The 22,319-nt window shown below is 36.7% G+C and overlaps 1 protein-coding gene across 6 annotated transcripts; it reads left to right on the top strand.

Annotated features, from left to right (window-relative positions):
* Positions 1-209: 209 nt before the first annotated feature.
* On the top strand, positions 210-14,555 carry LOC131800369 (protein split ends-like). 6 transcript variants are annotated; one of them, XM_059128019.1, is made up of 3 exons: positions 210-463; positions 7,464-7,479; positions 7,658-14,555. In XM_059128019.1, exon 3 carries the CDS (start codon positions 7,659-7,661, stop codon positions 14,307-14,309), a length of 6,651 nt encoding a protein of 2,216 aa, XP_058984002.1. In that variant the 5' UTR covers positions 210-463; positions 7,464-7,479; position 7,658; the 3' UTR covers positions 14,310-14,555. The 6 variants fall into 6 exon arrangements, with proteins under 6 accessions (XP_058984002.1, XP_058984000.1, XP_058983998.1 ...); XM_059128017.1 differs by having other exon boundaries at positions 210-1,234; XM_059128015.1 differs by lacking the exon at positions 7,464-7,479.
* The last annotated feature ends 7,764 nt before the right edge of the window (positions 14,556-22,319 follow it).

Here is a 22,319-nt window from a genome sequence, read left to right as displayed (position 1 = left end):
CATGGGTTCAATGGATTTTAAATTTGCTTTAATAAATGTGTAATTAAAACTTTTGTGGAATATGTTCTATGAAGTCTAACTTCACAGTACCGTAATTTTGTACAGAAATCACAGAAATCAATTTGATTGTTTTTTTTTGTGATCAGCTGATTTTATTTGAAAAATGTGTCAGCTGACATCAACAACGGAACTTGTTCGCATAATTCCTTCCAATGAACTCTATTGGACTAGTTCGTTCCGGAACAACACGAAAATAAAGATAAAGGAATAAGTTTACGATTATATTATTAATAAAACGACAAAAATACATAGTTAAATTATTTTATTATATTAGCAACGTATACGACATCGAGGGCGACATTTTTTCGTGCAAGTGCGGAATCGTGAATGTTGGTGATTATGCAGTAAACGAGAATATAATGGGCTGCGCCAAAAGCAGGAACCAACAAGTTCCATATAAAAAGTAACATACGCTGTTGAATTAATATAGACAAAACAATAATAATTGAAAAAAAAAGAAAATAATAATAAAAGAACCACAGCACACATACATATATGGTAGATGGGATAGACAAAATATGCAAACAAAAAGCAAAAACAAAATCACCGTACGTCACGTCATTGCTAGAGGCACAAGTAACAAGTAATAATAATGGCTGGTGGAAAAAGAAAACAATAACACAACTGTTGCCGCCCGATTTCTACACTACTAACTCTAGGACCTATTAGGATCATTCGTGTAGATGCATTGGCATTTCTATATTTATAATAAAAGTTCGAACTTTGCACTGTGCCTGTTACATTAATTTGTTGTTTTTGGTGGCATTACGAAGGCAACTAACCGCGGCAGCAGCAGATTTTTATTATCATCCATCCATCCACAGCTCCATATACAAATTTGCTAGATACTACTATTCCCCCTCCGTCGTTCACATCGTTTAGCGATGTGTATAGATATTGTTTATATGTATGCTTGCATGTATGCACATATCGCAGGGGGAAAATATTAACTCTTTGCCCACTCTCCGCACACTTCAATTGATCATCATTGTTGAGGCGTTGTTCGGTTCATTCATTCAATAATGTATTATGTGATGTGTCTTTCGTCTTTAAAAAAGCATTTTGTATTTAGTTGTTGGACGTTTAACTAGTGTTTGCACGTACAAATAAAAGTGGACAACACATTTTACTTGGATGGTGACGGTATCGCTTGGTAGTGGTGCTAGTGGTGGTGGTATGTATAATGAGTAAATAAATAGTTTATTTTGATTATTTCTTCTCATCTCGAGATCAAGATGTAAACATTGATGTTCATTTCTGCATTTACCACTGAATTGTGAAGGAGATCTGTGTTCGCCCGCCCGTCCGGCTGAGTATGTGCCAAAATTAGCCATAGAAGCGTTTTCATTTCATAAACATGCAACGGTTGTTATAAAAGTTTGGAAAAAAAAATTAACATCAAAAAGATTCGTTGACAGTGGATATTTGTGCTTATCTGTGAAGACAAATTTAAAAATATAAGATCGTTTAGTGAATGTGTTATAACAAATTCCTATTTTGCATTTGTCTGCAGGCCAATGTGATATTGTAACAGACAAATAATAATAGTACCATACCCACACTCAATATCAATGAAAGTGTAGTGACGAGGAGAATACATATAGAAGTTATTATTAATCATATCGAAAGGTGATTGGACTCGAAATAAAACTATATAGAAATAAAAAGGAAGTACCCATAAAGTAATTATATGTGATAGATGAATGGAAATTGTTTGTGAGTAATATGTACGCATATAAATTACATTGATGTTCACTTAAGCTTGTTTCCAATCTTGTTTATTAGGTCCTAGTCGTGTAAGAGCAAACAAAGAAAAAAGAAAAATTTTGTATTTCTGAGGAAGACAACATGAATTATAGATCTATAAATTCTGTTTGCGGAGAATCACATTTAAGGAATATTAGAAGTTTACAAAAAGGAAGATCTTATTACAAACAGTTCCAATTAAACAGTAGCTGCCAACACAGAGATAAATGTGAATAAATAGGACAACATCGTTGCATGAGAGATATACTAAAGCGTGGATCTTAAATAACTTATTAAAACCTCAGAACGTAGAATTGAAAATTCGATAAAAAAAAATTTACCGTCATATAAAGGCTTTAACATAATACCATCAGAGTGTAAAGAGTCACTTTTATACCACATTCAAAGCACCATATGTCAGTTTTTGTTGGGTAAAATCGCTACTATAAATAAATAAAGATGACAAAATCATCTCGATTTTTCTCTGACAAAGAACATATAAGGAACCATTCCGTGCAGTTACGAATGGTAATATCTTGACTCTATGATATCCTACTACGCGTGAAATTAAACCTTTATATTGATGATTTATGTAAAGCAATCATACCAAATATTGAGTGTTACAGCTCCAAATTTGGTATCGGATGGAACCAACACATATGAAAACTATAGATCAATCTTAATAGATGTCCACTAAATGTGATGCAGATGTTTTTATGTTGCATGCGAACTATATTGTCATTGCTACATAACTTTGAGAAGGCCTGAAATAAAATAGAGTGAAACTTATGTATCAGAGATAAAGATATATTTGAACCGATTTTCAAAAAAATTTACGTACTTCCATCCAGGCTAAATTTGAATTGAACTTGAAATCCGACGAGGCTATATATGGGAGCAATATTCAATTCTTAGCCGAACTCTACATAATTTTGATGAGTTATCAATTCGACTCACAATTAGATTCTAAGAGGATCATCAAAGGGAAATATATGTCTATCTCGCTACGTATTATATGTTACAAGGAAATAACACCCATTATATGTTACAAGGGAATAACAGCCACAGTCTGGGGTAGCTTATGAATAAATTTGTTTTAGATAAATTCAAATTGTTTGAGTTGATTTTTTCGTATAGTCCCCTAAAATAACGATACCTTCTATTATTCCTTTTTTTATTTTATCCTCATTGTTGTAGTTTGGTTTTGGCAATAGGTTCCCATGGCAAAAAATTCTCTATATAGCTCCACGTTTTCGTATAGTGCAATATGACGGTAGCTCCTAGTTTTTATTCGTGATTGGTGTTCGCTTCTATGAAGGAAAATTGTGTATATTGGTCCACGTTTTTGTATAGCTTCATGTAACGGTACCTCCCGATATTTAAATTATGTTAGCCATAATTTTCAACGGAAGTTAATATATGTATTACGTTCTTAATATGTACCATCCGCTCGGGAAAAACTGTCAGTACATTCCGCAGTTCGTTACTCCGAAAGTTTCGATACAATTTTACTCAGCCGTGCTGGGGGTTTTTGCCACATTTTAATACCCTACACCACATAGTGGTGTATTTGTTTGTAACATGGAGAAGGAAACGAATCACATTTTAAGTCGATTTATGCATGTCCGCCGTCCGTATATCTGTCTGTCCGTCTGTTCATGTATTTTTGTAAACAAAATGCAGATCGCATTTTTATTCGATTGAAATGAAATTTTCCAACTAACATTTGTATGGGTCAAGGACAAACTCTATTGAAATTGGTGAAAATTGCTCCAAATTTAGATATAGCTCCAAATATATCTACGACCCATTTCAGGTTTATTGTGGCCCAAATGGCTAATATCAGTCCAAATGGACTGCATTTTGGCATTTCCTACCGAATTCAGCCTACAAGCATGTACTTCAAATTTGGTGAAAATCGGTTCAGATATTGCTTTAGCTCCCATATATATTTCATCGAATTTTAGGTTTCTTTTGCACCAAATGGCTAATATCAGCTCAAATGGTGTGAATTTTGGCACTTCCGACCGAATTTATTATAGAAATAAGTACTTTAAACTTGATGAAAATCGGTTCAGATATAGCTATAGCTCCCATATATATGTTTCATCCGATTTGGTGTTTTAGTCCCTCAAATTCGTAAAATTCACGATACAAGAATAATATTTGGTACCAGATATCAGATACAGCCAAGAAATAGCTGTTTTCAATTATATAAAGATCATTTCAGATTTGGATATAGCTCCCATATATATCATTCTCCGATTTCAAGTTTATTGTGCACTAAATTGCTAATATTAGCTTAAATGGAGTGAATTTTCGCAATTCAACCGAGTTTAGCATAAAAGCAAGAATATCAAATTTTCTCCCATATATATGTTTTATCCGATTTGGTGTTTAAATCTCCAACTTTCGGAATATGCATTCTACCAAAATGATATTTTGTACCAGATATCTCATAGAGCTCAGAAATTGCAAAATAAACCTTTTCCTTTACGAGATCTCTACTAAATATACATAGTGGTGTAGGTTATCATATAGTCGGCCCCGCCCGACTTTTGAGCTTTCCTCACTGGTTGACGGATATTGTTTTCTTATTTAGGTGAAATTGCTATGTAGGATTCCTAATCTAGAACAGTTGTTGCAAAAGGCCAAATGTGCGCAAAACTATTTTTTTCTCAACATAATTATTATATCCTCCAGCATAAATGTTCATATCATCCAAATAAGTATATACGTGATTAGCATCAAAAGGTCCAAATTGGTGGACGTGTAAAGTTTAACAAAAAAAATCGTAAACAAATATTTCCGCGACGATTGTGTTCATGACGGGTGACGTAGATCATTTAAATTTCTTATAATAGTTTATATTGAGTCAGGAACACTTCTATTAAAAAATATGATCTTCCATATGGGGTGTTATACACCCCATCTGAATTTCGGCATTTTGAAGGTTTCGGACTAATTTTCCAAACTAATCAACTTTAATATGGCATTTCAGGTGGGTGTTTTCAGTGAGTGTTTTAATTTTTTGCAAAAATATTGAATGTAGGTCCACTTATTGGTGTAGTTTCCATATAACAGTGCCTATTGATTATCGGTATTTGAAAGATTCGGTCCTCATTTACCAAACAAAACAGCTGTAATTTAGATATTTCGATATGATAAGTTTATTAACAAACACTTAAATAAGGGAATGTGCTACCCATTGCTGCTGAGCGTTTAAAGTTCCTATGTTTCAATTTGATTTCCATTTCAGGGTTCAGTGTTGGTGCCCTTTTTCTTAAAAAATTAACAGCTTTCAATTCGAATCTGAATATCTTCTAGTTATATATGCACTTATATTTCCATCTTAACTTAATTTTGGCGAGCATTTTTCTTATTTCAACTGTATGCTTGCTAGGAATTATTGAATAATCCTCGTTTTTACGTATGTATTTGTGAATGTATGTACACATATTTAAACATATTTGTAAATTGTTTACATTTTATGAAAGAAGACAATTTTCTTATCTGGCAGAGAAATTGTAAACCTCCCCTCCCCCATGCCGTTCAAATTTATAACTATAATTAATGCAAATATTGTCGTATAGGAGAGAAAAAGAACTATTTGGCTCCATGTTTATATTTATTTATTTTATTTTTTTTTTCTCGTTACATAGCCTCGCTATCAGTAAAAGAAATCTAAACAGCTGTCTTTGTCCATTATAAAATCTCTTTTGTTGATGTTTTCAAATATTGTTGTTGTAGTAGGACTACTGTTTTCATAGCGTGAGTTATATATGTGGATATTTTGGATCATTATTAAACCACTTTAGATTTGTTTAATTATGGTTGTTGATTTTAATAAAAAAATAATAGAATAAAAGAGAGTATTTGTAAACAATTTATATTGTCAAAAGTGGACAGTGTGTATTTCTAACTTGAAAAATTATTAAATAATACGCTTAGTGTTATGCATACACACATCTATACGTCTAAGTAAATACAAACTCCATCTTAAGTACAAAGTAATCTCAAGAAAAAAATATGCAAAGATACTTTTTCTGTACAAGGCAATTAAATTAAAAGTAAATAACTTATGGGTGTCTTTGAAGTGCAAGTTTGAAAAAGTTTTGCTTCATTGGTTGTGTTGTATTAGAGTCTTGTCGGTGATAACTAAAGAGTATCGAAAGAATTAAATAAATGGAAAATATGTTAAATTTAATATGGTAATTAATACTCTTAAAATACAGAGTGAGATGAAAAAACTGCAACCAACTTTAGATCGCTGTCATTTCCAAGCCACTCGTCCGATAGCTGTTAAAATTATTCCAGTATTGCTGATTATATTGTTTACAAGCGTACAAAAGCATTTTGGTGAGAATTTTCCAGAAAAAAGTTATTCGTGATGGAATTCAAGAGTGATAATGTGATTTCTTTATATTTGGCTGGAAAACCACAAGTGGCTATCGTTAGTATGTAAATGTGAATAAATCTTTTGTGTCTCGTACCATCGCTCGGTTCCGTGATACTGGTAGTCAAGGAAGTGGGCGGAAGACAACAGTAACATCAGCAGAAATGGTTCGAAAAGTAAAGAAGCGACTTGACCAAAACCCTCGTCGCAGTGGCCGAAAAATGACTCGTGAGCTGAACATATCGCAATATTCCATTCGACAAATATTTAAAAATGAGCTCAAGGTAAAGCCATTGAAATTCCAAAAAGTGCAAGAACATACACCGCAACAGAAACAAAATAGACTCAAAAGAGCTAAAGAGTTGCTTCGCTTGGCCGAAAGTGGTGAACTGCGGAATTTGGTTTTCTCCGATGAGAAAACATTCGTTGTCCAGCATTATGGTGTGGGCCGCCATAACAGCTCTCCGTGGCATCAGAATAAATACCCAATGTTATCGCGAAAATATTCTGTAGGGTGTATTACAGCCTTGGGCACGCAAACATCTTGGCCTCAGAACTTGGACATTCCAACAGAACTCAGCACCATCGCACTCAGCACGCGCCACCCAAGAATGGTTACAAAATGAGGTTCCCCGCTTCATTTTCAGCACACAATGGCCACCAAAATCTTCGGATACCAATCCGTTGGACTATTGTGTCCGAAGTATTTTGGAAAGCAAGGTTGGCACTAAAAAATATCAAAGTGTCGATCACCTCAAGCAAGCGCTTCGCCGGGAAGGGAATGTTGCACCGCAGAGCAACATTGGGACAGCGCGTGACGGTTTCATTGGCCGTTTAAAGGCTATAATTCGTGGCAAAGGTGACCAATTCGAACAAATCTAAACTTATTCATTCAACAAAATTAAAAAAAGAAAATGTAAAAATTATGGCGTTTGACTTTGTTGCAGTTTTTTATCTCACCCTGTATAAGAATGTATTTTATGGAATACAAATTTCATGAACCATTTGGAGAGAACTTCGTGTGAACGGTCTGGGAAGAAATTCAATTATTTTCGATTATAAAAATACTCTAGAATCCTCCAAAGAGGGCGAGAAACAAACATAGCAATCGCTAAATAAACCAATTGGGAGGCTATTACATTTTGTAACTATACTACTAACCAATTCCATGCACAATTATTTATTATTTTTACTAATTTTGTACAGCAATCAATAATCGATTAATAATATATTTTTATTTTACTATCTCCTTCTCATTTAGTTGCATCATAGAAAAGGTACTGGATCTTCCCCCCTCTTCTTGTCGTTGCGCACCTATATCTATATTATATACTATATATTTAGACTTTATATTGCATACATACATACCACCTTCTCCTCCCTTCTTCTCTGCATCATAAAAACTATATGATTGTTAATAGCAAATTATTAACATTTTAAAACTTAAATTATTAGAATGGACACTAGTTCTACAACAGCAGCCAAACTGGGTAACGCAGAAGGTAGTCAAAAACAACAAAAGCAACAGAATACGGATAAAAACAATCCCGATACAAAAGACATTTCACCAATGAAATCAACAACGGCAACAGAAAACAGTAGCACTGTATCGCCAAGCTCATATTCAACACCAAATAAACCAAATGAGCGCAACTCGACCTCAAAGGGGGGAGGAGGAGGACCGGGAAAGTCCTCCACCTCTATGGCCATGCAGAAATACAATCCAAATATGCGTTTCATACTGCAACAAGTTGAGACACCGGCTCGTAATATGCCCACTAATTATTTGGAAGTGGAAACCGAATTCCCACGTGACTATGATGACAATATCGAAATGTTATCCCGCGAAACGGAACATTTGGAAGAACAATTTCGCACACCGACACGCACAAGTGGTACAGATCTAAGTAGCACACAATTATCGGCAAGTACAACTTGCGCACGACCCACAAACAGTAAGACTGCTCCAATTGCCAAAACAAATCATAAGGTAACTTCGCTCACCGAAACCGATCATTCGAACGTATCGTTTACGAGCGAAAAGCAGGAGGTAAAAACTCCGGGATTGGGTGGCAATAAAAGTGCAAAACGGGTTGGCTTTAAGGTAGAGGAAAAAATCGAGAAACAAGTTGCCGAGTGCAGCGTTGTTCCAAAAGGCACATCTGAATTGACAAGTATTGAAGGTGGTCAAAGTAAAACGCCAAAATCTGATGTTATTACGCCTAGTGATGTGGTTGAAACGGCAGTTGTGGCAGAGGAACAGGCCTTATTGACAACAGAATCGCAATCGCAAAATGATGAACAAAAACCTAGCACTGAAGTTCCTAAAATATCCACATCCTTGGCGCCAGTTGTGGCCGCCCTTGCGCCCACCTCTTCTTCAGCTATACAAGACGATGATGACGAGCCTGTGGGCGTATCGCCATGTGGTCGTTTCTTTAAATACGACAAAGAAGTTGGACGTGGTAGTTTCAAGACAGTATATCGAGGTTTAGACACCGAAACTGGAGTGGCTGTGGCCTGGTGTGAATTGTTGGACAAACAAGTAAAGAAAAGTGAGAGGAAACGTTTCCGGGAGGAGGCAGATATGTTGAAAAAGCTTCAACATCCAAACATTGTACGTTTCTACACCTATTGGGAATTTGGTGTGGCGCGTAAAAAGAACATTGTATTGGTCACAGAACTAATGTTATCCGGAACACTGAAGTCCTATTTGAAACGTTTCAAGAAAATAAATCCTAAAGTATTGAAATCGTGGTGTCGTCAAATTCTTAAGGGTTTACACTTCCTGCACACCCGCCCCCTGCCCATCATACATCGTGACTTGAAGTGTGATAACATTTTCATAACCGGCACCACGGGCAGTGTAAAAATTGGCGATTTGGGATTGGCCACTTTGAAAAATCGTTCACATGCCCGATCTGTCATAGGCACACCTGAATTTATGGCCCCTGAAATGTACGAGGAACACTATGATGAATCGGTTGATGTGTATGCCTTTGGCATGTGCATGTTGGAGATGGCTGTATCCGAGTATCCTTATAGTGAATGTAAGGGCCCAGCCCAGATCTATAAGAAAGTAATATCCGGCATTAAGCCTGCGGCCTTGAGTAAAGTGGAAGATCCCAAGGTAAGGGAGATTATCGAAAAATGCATAGAACTGAGAAAAGAGGATCGACCGAAATGCAAAGATTTGTTGAACTCCGAATTCTTTGAAGAAGACATTGGGATACGTGTTGAACCCACATCCACCGAGGCCTTTCTCAATAATCCCGACAACAATGTTGTTGAGTTCCGTTTGCGTTTTTTGGATCCGAAAAAACGATCCTCCAAACACAAAGAAAACGAAGCCATACAATTCGAATTTGACATTAAAAACGATGACTGTGAAAAAGTCTGCAATGATATGATGCAGGAAAATATCATTACCGAGGAAGATGCTCGAGCCATTGTCCGTTTGCTAAAGGTTCAAGTGTTTTCACTGATTAAGGAACGTGCCCAACGTCAGACACAATTTCAACTGCAGAATGAAAAATCGCGTTTGGAAAAGATTGCTTTGCAAAAACAACGGGAAATGCTACCAGCTAATGTGGAGGAAGAGGAGGAGGAAGATGAAGTCGAGTCGGAAGAAGATGAAGATGGTACCAAATCAGGAAGACATCATCATCAGCACCAGCAGCAGCAACCGCTTCAGCTAATCGTGCCCACAATGCAACTACAAATGGATGACACCAATCAGCAGCAGGGACAGCATCAACAACAAAACTATGTACAATATGAAGATCAGATGCAACATCAGCAGCAGCAGCAAGGTATGTCCCCAACAACATTGGTATCCCAACCACCACAATTTTATACGCCACAAAATCCAGCCCAAATGTCATTGGCCTCATCGCTAAATGCCATATTGCAGCAGCCATCCAATCAGCATTACAGTCAGACATCAAATCAACAGCAGGCGACGCAACAGGATTATTTAGTACAACAGCAGCAACAACAGCATCAGATGCAAGTGCAGCCTCAAAATGCCCAAATGCAACAGCAGCAGCAGCAGCAACAACAACAATATCCTATGCAATATACTATGCCAACACAACAACAGCAGTACACAATGCAAAACCAACAAATAATGCAACCACAGCAACAACAAACCTATTCACACCAGGACCTCAATTGTCAAGCAGCACCTACGACAAATTCTACAACAAATATGGCCACATATGACCAACAACAACAACAGCAGTCCATGCAAATGCAAGAGTACCAACACAACATGCCTCAGCAGGAGCAAACAACGCAACAGATTCCAGGTCAAAGTTCCTCAACAAATATCATTTATGAACAACAGCCGCAGCCAACACAAATACAAGACTATGTTCAACAACAGCAACAACAGATTCAAAACGCTTACGACGTCAACCAACAGCAGCAACAACACAATATGAATGCTACCCAAACCATATATGAAAATGGTACCAATTCTTGCCAACAACCACAGCAGCAACAACAACAACAACTACACCAACAGCAGATGCATGGCGAACACCAGCAACATCAATTCCTTTTAAATGGTCATTCCCTTAACAATGATGTTCAACAACAACAGCAGCAGCAGCAAATACCCCAAGTAAATATAACAGGTGTGGAGAACAACAATAACAGTAACAACAACAACGGTGGTCAAATGGAACAACAATACATCACAAATCATATGGAATCCAATTCCCATGATTATCTCATGACAAATCCCACAGCTCCATCCGATGATGGTTTGATGGATGCCGGCTATATGCAACAGGGTCACGATACCAGCGGCCACAGTAATGTATCGTCTACACCAGTAACATCATCGACACCCACAACAAGCTCCTCGTGTGATGATCACAAACGATCACAACACAATCACCCGGATTCATCGCGCAAGACAAGTACAGCCTCAGAATATACATCACTTTCGGATTATTCACCCGATAGTACAATAACCATGAATTCCGCTGGATATCCCTCGGGTAGGAATTCAAGTCAATATTTTGATATGAATGAGAATGGTCCAACAACGACTGTGGAAAATATACATGAAAGAAGAAAGGATGATAGTGGCATAGGAAGTATAAAAAATGGTATTATTACGGAAAAGGTATCACCGCCACGAGAACAGCCGAATAATGGTGGTAACCAAAATGAAAACAACAACAATAACAGTGTTAATAATAACAGCAACAACAACGCAAATTCGAATAATCCCGCACCAATGGTAAGAAAAATATCAAGATTTTATGTAAATCCTGTGATATTACCAAATAATAGCGTGGCTGTGGTGGCTACACCGCCGCCGACAGTGGCTGCTGGCACAACAACAGCCAACAACATAGAACCAATACCAGAACAAAATGATAATGAAAATTCAAATAATCAGGCTACGACGACAGCAGGTGCTGAAAATGGCCCAGAAACGTCTAACAACAACACGACATCATCGACAACAACAAATGGTAATACCAACAACTCGTTGGAACAATTAAAAATTGAACTGGAAAATATTACCCATGCCCAAGCTTTTGCCTCGGCCATTGTGGCGTCCATTAATAATGAGAATATACAACAACAGCAACAGTCAAACTCTTGTCTGAGTCAAACTGAGGAGGATAGCTCAACGGCTCCGCTAAGCTCAACACGTACCTCTTCCACCTACAATTCAAGACGTACATCTCTGGACAATAGTGGCTGTAATGAATTGCAGAATGTTTTGACAAATATCATAGAAGCTGATAGTGATAATGGAACGCCACAACAGGAAAGCCAACAGACTCAACAAATACCGAATACAGCTGAGCCATCTGTCCAGAAGAATTCAAATATCAATGGTGTAACAAATGTTTTGCAACAATTGCCAGCTTGTGGTAGTGTTGATTCAACTATTACCTCAAATACAACGCATGCAAAAACTGGTGGCCTTACACCAAATTCAATTGCCGATTTGGAAAAGAAATTGGCGGCTTTGAGAAATACTGAAACTGGTGAGGAAGCCCAGCAGCAAACACAATCCTCGACAGCGTCAACTACCACGGCAGCCGTAACGGAACCTGTAACAACAGTTGCTCAGAAGGCCATGGAAAAAGACCCCGGCTCACGGAAGGTATCACGGTTCTGTGTTAGTCGTGTCCAGGAACAGAAATCCATTGAACAGCAACAAAATAAAGACATCAATAAGGTAGCAAACGCCCCAGCAACAGAAGTTACCCAGCCTCGACAGGATGCACCTCCAGTTTTACAACAACAACAACCACCACAAACAAAGCCCCCTGAAAATCCTAAACCAAAACGAAAATCCAATGATGCGTCCATTGAACATTTATTGCCCGCCATGAATTACCAACATCAAATGGCTTTGGCTGCTGCGGCAAAACCACCAACTGCGGCAGCGGTCGTTTTACCATTGCAAGAGGCGACGGTGCCGGCACCAGCACAAGTGGTCTACAACCAACCACCCAACCATGTTACTGTACAATTGCAGCAACACATACAACAACAAATCCAAAGGAACGCAGCCATACAACAGATACAAAATGCGGCAGCCGTGGCTGCTGCCGCCACGGGACAAATGTTGATGCCAACAAATTTGCCATTGGCCACAATTCAGCAGCCTATGTTGGCTGCAGCAGCAAAACCAGCAATTTTGCAAACTGTTCCACAACAACAGCCACAGCAGCAGCCGCCACAACAACAACAGCAGGTTGCTTTACAGCAGCTGATGGTACAAAATATGCAAGTCGATAAACAACTGCAACAGCAGCAGCAACAACAACAGCAAATCCAACAACATCAGCAGCAACAATTCCTTAATAATCAAGTTATACAGGCCCAACAACATCAACCCGTTCAGCAACAACAACTGACCATGCCCTTTTTAACAGCACCCCTTCCCCCACAGCAAACACAAAACAATGTTTTGCATTCGTATCAATACACGAATGGTCCAATGGCCTCCACTGCGGTTGTACCCCATATGGGCAATGAATTAGTGGAGGCCAATCAAGCAGCTCGTTTGCCGGCAATACCCCAACAAGAAGAACCAATGTCTCTGGCCGCCACACATCCCAATCTATTGCCAACCGTTATCCAATCGGATATAAAACATAACCTCGACTCCCTGGTAAGTCAATTGTGCAACTTACGTTTGGGAACGAATCAACATCAACGTTTGCTGTTGCTGCGCCAACGTCAACTCATCGAAGAAGATGAGCTGCGCTTGAAACACTATGTGGAGTATGAAAAGTTCCAAAAGGCTTTAAGGCAGGCCAATGATGTACATACAGCTCAACAACAGTATCTTTACATACAACCCACCACAATTAACCAGCAGGGTTATTTAAATTTTGGTAATGGTCTCGTTCCATCTTTGAATCATACTCCCAATGCTGCTCCTGGGGTACAAGCGGTACCCCAGCAACAACAAATCATAAGTGCCAATACCCAGACCACGGCCGTTTCGGCTTCTGTGCAGGGATATGCTGTAATGTTGAATCCACAAATAAATATGCAACCATCACAACAACAACAACAGCAGCAGCAAGCGACAGCAACTGCTATTCAAATGCAAACAACAAAAATGCAACAAATACACCACCAACAACAATTTGTGCCACAACAGACCACCACCAACACCGATTTAACGCTAATCAATCAACCTATGCAACAATTGCCGCAGTTGCAGCCACAACCCCAACACCAACCAATTCAACAGCAGCAACAATTCCATCAACAGTTGCAACAACATCAGCAACAACAGCAACACATACATCAACAACAACAGCAACAGTTACATCACCAACAACAATTGCAACAGCAGCAGCATCAACATCAGCAACAACAACTGCACCAACAACAACAATTGCTGCTGCAACAACAGCAACAGCTCAATCATCTTCAAGCCATGCAGGCGATACAACCCAATGTTGCCCCACCTGCAGCTGCTCTGGTTCAACTTCCTACGGCAGCCATAGCAGCAGCTACACCTCTCAAACAGACTGAAATGATGCCAACCGATGTTGTCGCACTTCAAAAGGGCGACAATGCCAATCCCGACAGCGCACAACAAGTCCAATAACAACAGCACACCGATTACAATAATGTCCAACAGCCAATAAACGATAGCAGTCTTCTTCTTCTTCTATCGGTATACGATGGGATATATCCAGTTCTAAACGCATTAAAATTAAGAAACAATATTTATGTAATGTAAAAAAATCTATGTAAAAAGCAAACAAAAAACGCAGGAAAAACCTAAAACACGTTAATTCTATAAATAAAATAAATTCAACATGTATGTATGTATATTTATGCAAATATTTAATATTGTTGTTGTTGGTGTTTTTTTCAACTCAGGAGGAACAAAAAAGGTAAGAGGCTGCGCATAAGCAACGGTTATATCAACTGAAAAGGTACCAACAATGGATCTCGTCCTAATTTATTTATATGCATTAGGATTGCGGTATTGGAGTCAAGTAATTTTGATAAAGTCAAAGTTGAGGTTTTTGCCGCTAATATTTTTGGGACAGATGCACTGTGCAAGGGTTTTGGCCATATTTTCAATCGATTTGACTAACAAATCGTACTTTGGTTTGCTTGTGAATAAAAACTTTCCGACAAAAGATGTTTAATATAAATAATAGTGCATTGAAATTTATTGCGAAAAAGTGTTCTACTCCCAAGAATCCAAGTTAAAGGTATTTTTAACGGTAAATAGGGTATGTGTACCAGTAGTCGGCACTTTTAGGATTCTCGCGTTTTTAATCGCTCACCATTCTGAGTGGAACTTTTCAATTATTACAAAGTTAATTTATTCAGATTCGAAATTTTGTATAGTTTTTGCAATAATAAATAAAGTTTTAATAACTTTTTATTAAATTTCATAAATTTGTAGTTTTATTAAAACAATGCTTTTTTGCCAGTAGTCTACACCACTTGCTAATTGTCGGTATGGCATGTTCCAACAGTCGGCATACCAATTTTTTTTGTAATAATAAAAATATATTAATTCATTAAAATATAACATTTTTGTTTAGTTAAACTGGTTCGACGTCTTTATTGTACTTTTCTTCTTAAGTATATGGATTGTTGAGGACCTTCACAGACAAAAATTTAATTTTTATTAGAATAAATCTTTTTTTCTTAGCGAAATTGTACATAAAGATAGCTGAAAATATATTTGAAGTAAACAAAATACATTTAGTTATAAAAGTTTCATTTATTTGGGCTTAAAAATTAAAAATGGGCCGACTACTGGGACATGCCGAACTTAGGCACACTTACCCTATTAAGTACGTAAATTTCTTTTCTTCAGAGACTCACAATGAAAATTGATTTAGAATAATTTTTACATTGACAATTTCCTCAAAAAATGAAGTATAAAGGGAGGGGAATCAAATGGGATACGCGTAAAATTAACAGTAAAGAAGCAATGACCTTATTTGTTACTTTTAATAAAAATATTTTGAATGTAATTCTCATAAAAACTATTGTAATTAGATATATGATTTATTCCGAGATTTATAGTGAAAGTTTGTGTAGATTATTTCTTCATTTGATAGCTTGCGTCTAAAACGAAACTTAATGTTACTTTCAGACGTCGACTCGAAAAAAGCCCGAATTGATAAAGAAGTAGAAAATGTTTTTGTATTTTTTTTGGCAACGTTGATGTTAAAAGTTTTTTGATATCCAGTGGAAATAGAGATTTATTTTCTTTGGTGGCTTATGGTAAAATTTGATGGGGAATCATTTCGTCTCTGATGGAGATTTTTGGCAAAAAAAACCTCACTCAAATATGTTTTTAATATATGCATATACATTCCTGGCGTTTAGGTAAGATTTAGACTCTTGACGTCTTCTAGGACCTATAGTAAAATTTTAAGACAAATAATTTTGTAGAATATATTTACTGGTTACGATCCCATTTAACCACCATAATTTAAATAAACGAACCAAATGGACCGCTTCTTGACTTGTTCGAGGATTAAAATGTGTAATATTGCCTAAGACACTACCATATTTGCCCATATTCGACGGACCCAACTGGCAACGCCATAACTTTTGACAGAGATGTCACATCGCTTAACGACATACCGCGTTTGAAGCGTCAGTCCAAGCAGATTTTTACCATGAACCAATACACGCGCTCTGAAATAGTTGAAATTTACATTCAACAGAAGAAGTTAATTGTGAAAATTCAACGTGCTTTTAAAACATTAAAAAATGTGAGATGTGCGCCTTCTAAGAACACCATTAAGCGTTTATACGAAAAATTTTCGACTGGTAAGGCTCTTTCTAATCCGAAGAGGCCATAAAAAAGTCGACCAAGGCGATCGGCCGAGAATATCGCTGCCGTACGAGCCAGTGTTGAGATGTCCACAAGAACATCCCAAAAACACCGTTCTCAGCAGTTGGGCATGGCTCGGTCCACTTTACAACGGATTATTCGCATTGATTTGCATTTGTTCCCGTACAAAATTCACTTGACGCAAAGAATGTTGCCTGCGGACAAGCCTCGTCGATTGGAATGGGTCCAAAAAAACATGGGCCCGTCGAATATGGGCATCCCTGTATATATCTAAAATACACGGATTTCGCCGAATCTTAATCCCAAACTTTTGAAAGTGTTGAAGAGCAGGGACCTTTTCCCCTCTATTTTGGTTACTTTTCGATCTACAATTTCAAAGCCCCGACACACGTGTCTTCTTTATTAAACTCTAATTTAATATTATGCTGGGTTTTAGCTGTTACTTTTTTATGTTGGACATTGTAAATTTTAAAATCTAATTATACCCTACAACACTATGTGTTGGGGGCATTATAAGTTTGATTGGGCCAGAATTTATGTAACACCTCGAAATATTGGTTTCCCATATAAGAAAAGTATATATGGATCTTCCTAGCTCGCCGAGCTGAGTCGATCTAGCTATGTATGTTCGTCCGTCCGTCTGTCCGTCTGTCCATGTTAATTTGTAATCACTCTACAGGTCGCAATTATGGCCCGATCTTCACGAAATTAAGAATGGAGGTGGGGCTTAGGTCAGAATAGAACCCTATTTCTTTTGGAGATGATCGCATAATATTTAGGGGTTGAAATGGACCAAATACTGAAAAAATGTCGGATTTTGCAGTAGCTATACAGGTCGCAATTATAGGTATTTCGCATGTAGCTAGAGTTTAGGGCGGGGAAGAAGCCTACCAATTTGGGTGGTCATCGGATAATATTTAGCGGGTAAAATATACCATATCTTTTGTGTTAACAAAATTCAAAATTTTTCATTAAACCGCGAATTTTTTAAATACCGGCGAAATCACAAAGCCATGACAAGGTTACTTCTGACCTTTACATTGATGTTAACATCCAACAAATCGGATATATAGCGAAATTATTCAACCCTCAAGCGTGTCAGTTTGTATCACGAATGCTAACGAACAACACAATTCCAAAATGTATTTATCAAAATTTTTATTGCAATACAAAAAGAAAAACACAAGTAAAAAACAGCTAAGTTCGGAATTTGAAAAAATTCAAAAAAATAAAATAAATTCGTAGAAAAATACCTCTAAAATAAAACCTCACATCCGTGAAAAAATGCGGCAAAAGTCATCAAAATACTAAATATTGGGAGGTACAGTTATATACCAAAACGTGGGCCTATACATACAATGTTACGCCACCGGAGCTAGAACACATCATGGCCAAAAAATTCTAATTTTTAGACGAATCCGTGAAAAAAATGTGGCAAAACACATACATAGTATGGAGGGTATATTAAGTTCGTCATTCCGTTTGTAACTCAACGTAATAATAATTTTAAACCCAACAATGTATATTCTTGATCAGCGTAAAATTCTAAGACGATTTAGCCCTGTCCGTCGATCCGTCTGTTGTAATCACGCTACAATCAAAACGAATTGAGATAAGATCTGTTTTTGTTTGCAGGCAGATCAAGTTCGAAGATGAGCAATATCGGTCCACGATATCGTATAGCCCCCTTATAACGGTTCCTCCCGATATTCGGTATTTTGATGATCTTAGCCACATTTTTCAATGGAATTGTTTGAAATTCTACACAAGGAGTTATTTATGAGTACTTTACCCCCTGAAAGAGAATTGTCCATATAGGTCCACGATATATAACGGTACACCCTGATATTCGGTATTTTGATGATTTTAGCCACATTTTCAATGGAATTGTCTGAAATTCTACACAAGGAGTTCTTTAAGAGTACTTTACCTCCTGAAAGATAATTGTCTATATAGGTCCACGATATAGAATATTCCCCATACAACGTCACCCCCGATATTCGGTATTTTGATGATTACAGACAATTTTTTTAGTGGAATTATCTGAAAATTCACACAAGAAGTTCCTTGTATGTATTTTATCCCCTAGAAGAGAATTGTCTATATAGGTCCACGATATCGTATAGCCCCCATATAAAGGTACACCCCGATATTCGATATTTTGATGATTTCAGCAATATTATTCACCGGAATCGTTTCAAATTTCATATTGGATGATCTTAATGGTTATTACAGCCTATGACAAAAAATTTCGTAAGCAGGTCACGTCTTCCTATAGCCCCCATATAACGGTTCCTCCCGATATTCGGTCTTTTCAAGATTTTAGTGACATTATTTACCGGAATTATTTCAAATTTCGTATTTAAACTTCGTAATGGGTACCACAGCCTATTACAAAACAAGTAAGCAGTCGTACGGGGGCAACCATGTGATATCCTACAACACTACAATATGTTAGAAGTCCATTTATGTCCAAATCCATTTTGGAAGATTTCTTTTTTGAATTTATGTCACGGAGCACTGACCAGATTGAACAGAGACATTTGCCCAATATTTACACACTCCGTCGTGCTGTTAGTTGTTGTTGTCTATTTTATAGCTAAATATAATCCAGTGGTCATCCAAATTGCTACAATTCTTTCCTGTCCTTAACTCTCTTCTTGGCTTCAATTGTGTGATCAGGAATCAATAGTGTTCTATTCTGGTTCTAGCCTCACCTCCATTCTAAATTTTGTGAAGATCGAGCCATAATTGCGACCAGTGGAGTGATTACAAATTAACATGGACAGACGGACATACATAGCTAGATCGACTCAGCTTGGCGCTATAGGAAGATACTTTCCTATGTGGGAAAACAATATTTCGAAGTGTTACATAATTTTTGGCCCAATCACACTTATAATACCCCCAACATATAGTGTTGTAGGGTATAGAAATCGTATGCAGGTTTAAGTTTTCGTATATCCCCCATATAACGGTATCTCCCGATAGACGGTATTTTTAAGATTTCAGCAATATTCAATTCATCGGAATCGTTTCAAATTTCGTATTGGAAGATCTTAATGGGTACTACAGCCTACAACAACAAAAAAAAAGTCCACGTCTTCCATACAACGGTTTTCATTTGAGTGGTAGTTTTCGTTTTTATACCCTACACCACAAGGTGGTCAGGGTATTATGTCTTTGTGCATTTGTTTGTAACAGGCAAAAGGAAACGAGATAGACTCATAGTTCCTTTTGATGATTTATGCATGTCCGTCCGTCCTTCTGTCCGTCTGTCCATGTATTTTTGTAAAGAAAGTACAGTTCGCATTTATTGCCCTATCTAGATGAAATTTTGCACAAATCATTTGTTTGATCCAAGGACGAACCCTATTGAAATTGGAGATAATCGGTCAAAATTTAGATATAGCTCCCATACATATCTTCGTCCGATTTGCCTTTTATTGTGCACCAAACGTGTTATATCAGCCCGAATAGTATGGAATTTTGCATATACACCCAAATTAGGCCAAAAAATAAGTATGCCAAATTTGATCGAAATCGGTTCAGATATAGCTATAGCTCCCATATATATTTTGTTCATCCGATTTGTTATTTTTGTCCTCCGCAGCCGTAATATGCACTCTGCACAAATCATTTGTTTGATCCAAGGACGAACCCTATTGAAATTGGAGATAATCGGTCAAAATTTAGATATAGCTCCCATACATATCTTCGTCCGATTTGCCTTTTATTGTGCACCAAACGTGTTATATCAGCCCGAATAGTATGGAATTTTGCATATACACCCAAATTAGGCCAAAAAATAAGTATGCCAAATTTGAAATCGAAATCGAAATCGGTTCAGATATAGCTATAGCTCCCATATATATTTTGTTCATCCGATTTGTTATTTTTGTCCTCCGCAGCCGTAATATGCACTCTGTAACAACAATATTTGGGGAAATATATCAAATACAGCTCAGAAATATATTTGTTAAATTTTATCGAGATCGGTTCAGATTTGGATATAGCTCCCATATATAACTTCGTCCGATTTAATTTGGATTGTGCACCAAACGTCTAATATTTGCCAAAATTGGATGAAATTTGCCACTTACGAACGAATTGAGTCTAAAAGCTAGTATGCCAAATTTGGTGAAGATCAGTTCAGATATAGCTGTAGCTCCCATATATACTGTTCATCCGTAATATGCACTCCGTAAAACGATATTCAGGAAATATATCAAATACAGCTCAGAAATATCTATGCCAAATTTTATCGAGATCGGTTCCGATTTGGATATAGCTCCCATATATATTTTTATCCGATTTCAAATTAACTGTGCACAAAATGGGCAATACAAGTCCGAATTTAAAAGATACAAATGCTTCGGCATATTTAGTCCTTTGAACTTTAAATTATAATTATAATCATAGCGTGTATGATTGAATTCTCCCATAAAAACTGTTAATTGTTATGCGCAGCTCTACTAAATTAGCAAAGTGGTGTAGGGTATCATAAAGTCGGCCCCGCTCGACTTTAAGACTTTCTTTACTGTTTTTTTTTTTTTTTTTGAAAAATTTCAAGTTCCTTCCAAATGGTGGAGGGTATTAAAAGATCGGCCCAGCTGAACTTAGTTGCTGTTTTACTCGTTCCTCCTTTTGTTTGAGATAAATTTTTACATTAGCCAAGAATTTTTAAAAAATATATTACCTACCTTAAATTGCCATCATTAAAACACATTGTTACTTGTAGCGAATACATTTATTACCATTAAATACGATTTAAGTTTTAAGTATTCTCTGAAGGCATTATGCATAAATGTTTAAAAGTATGTATGTTTTACATAAATAATGAATAATAAATAAATTAATACAATACGGACGTTGACACTTTGTATCCGGTTAATTTAATGCATAACTCCTCCTGCTTTGCAAAATCAATGATTTTTTTATTGCATTCATCTCATTTTCTTAAAAGACATTAAACTGTATTAATGGAGTTTTGCAATAGCAGACATCATCTCTTAAGCATAATTATAACAAATAACAATAAATAGAAGTCTATAAATATTTCATGTTTTCTAAAAGCTCACAAAGGATCCATAATTTACATTCTACAGTTCAACATGGGTTGTTTGAAGGGATAGGAAAGGAGTTATCTAAAACAATCTTGGAGTGTAATGAATAAATGCTAAAGTGGAATTACAATTATGTATTTTGGTTGCTCTACTTCAAGTCCATACATACTTAACATTGGGAAATCCCATGTTGAACTGTAACATTATCTTTATCTCTGTCTTAACATTATTAAATAGTTATTAAATTAAAAAAAAAAACTATGAGATCTATGATATATGTGTATGTTTAAACATATTTGTTGTCATACATTTATCTCTCAGACTATAATTATAATTCATAATTTTGAAAAGTAAATGAATGTAATGAGTTATACTTCTATCATCAATCATACGTTTCCACACGGTATTGCGATTTTTTCTAATTCGAGGTATTGAAAGTCTAAAGGTGCAAGTTCATAAAAAGCTTGAAGTCATGGCTAGGCATATTAATGTCAAATTATAATAGAAAACGACGGCAGGATTTTAGTGCGGCTCTGTAATCCCTTTATGAAATATCACAAAATATTCCCAGCCATGATTTCAAGCTTCTTATGTACTTACACCTTAACTCATGAGGGACTCGAGTCTGCCAGAACGGGATTACCAATTTTAAAAATATCAAAATTTATGAATATTTTGTAATTTACAAATTCTTTGTACGCATTTTTGGGCAAGA

The sequence above is a fragment of the Musca domestica genome, unplaced genomic scaffold (assembly GCF_030504385.1).
Source record: "Musca domestica strain aabys unplaced genomic scaffold, Musca_domestica.polishedcontigs.V.1.1 49, whole genome shotgun sequence".
Classification (NCBI taxonomy): domain Eukaryota; kingdom Metazoa; phylum Arthropoda; class Insecta; order Diptera; family Muscidae; genus Musca; species Musca domestica.
This window is presented reverse-complemented; position numbering and strand designations above follow the sequence as displayed.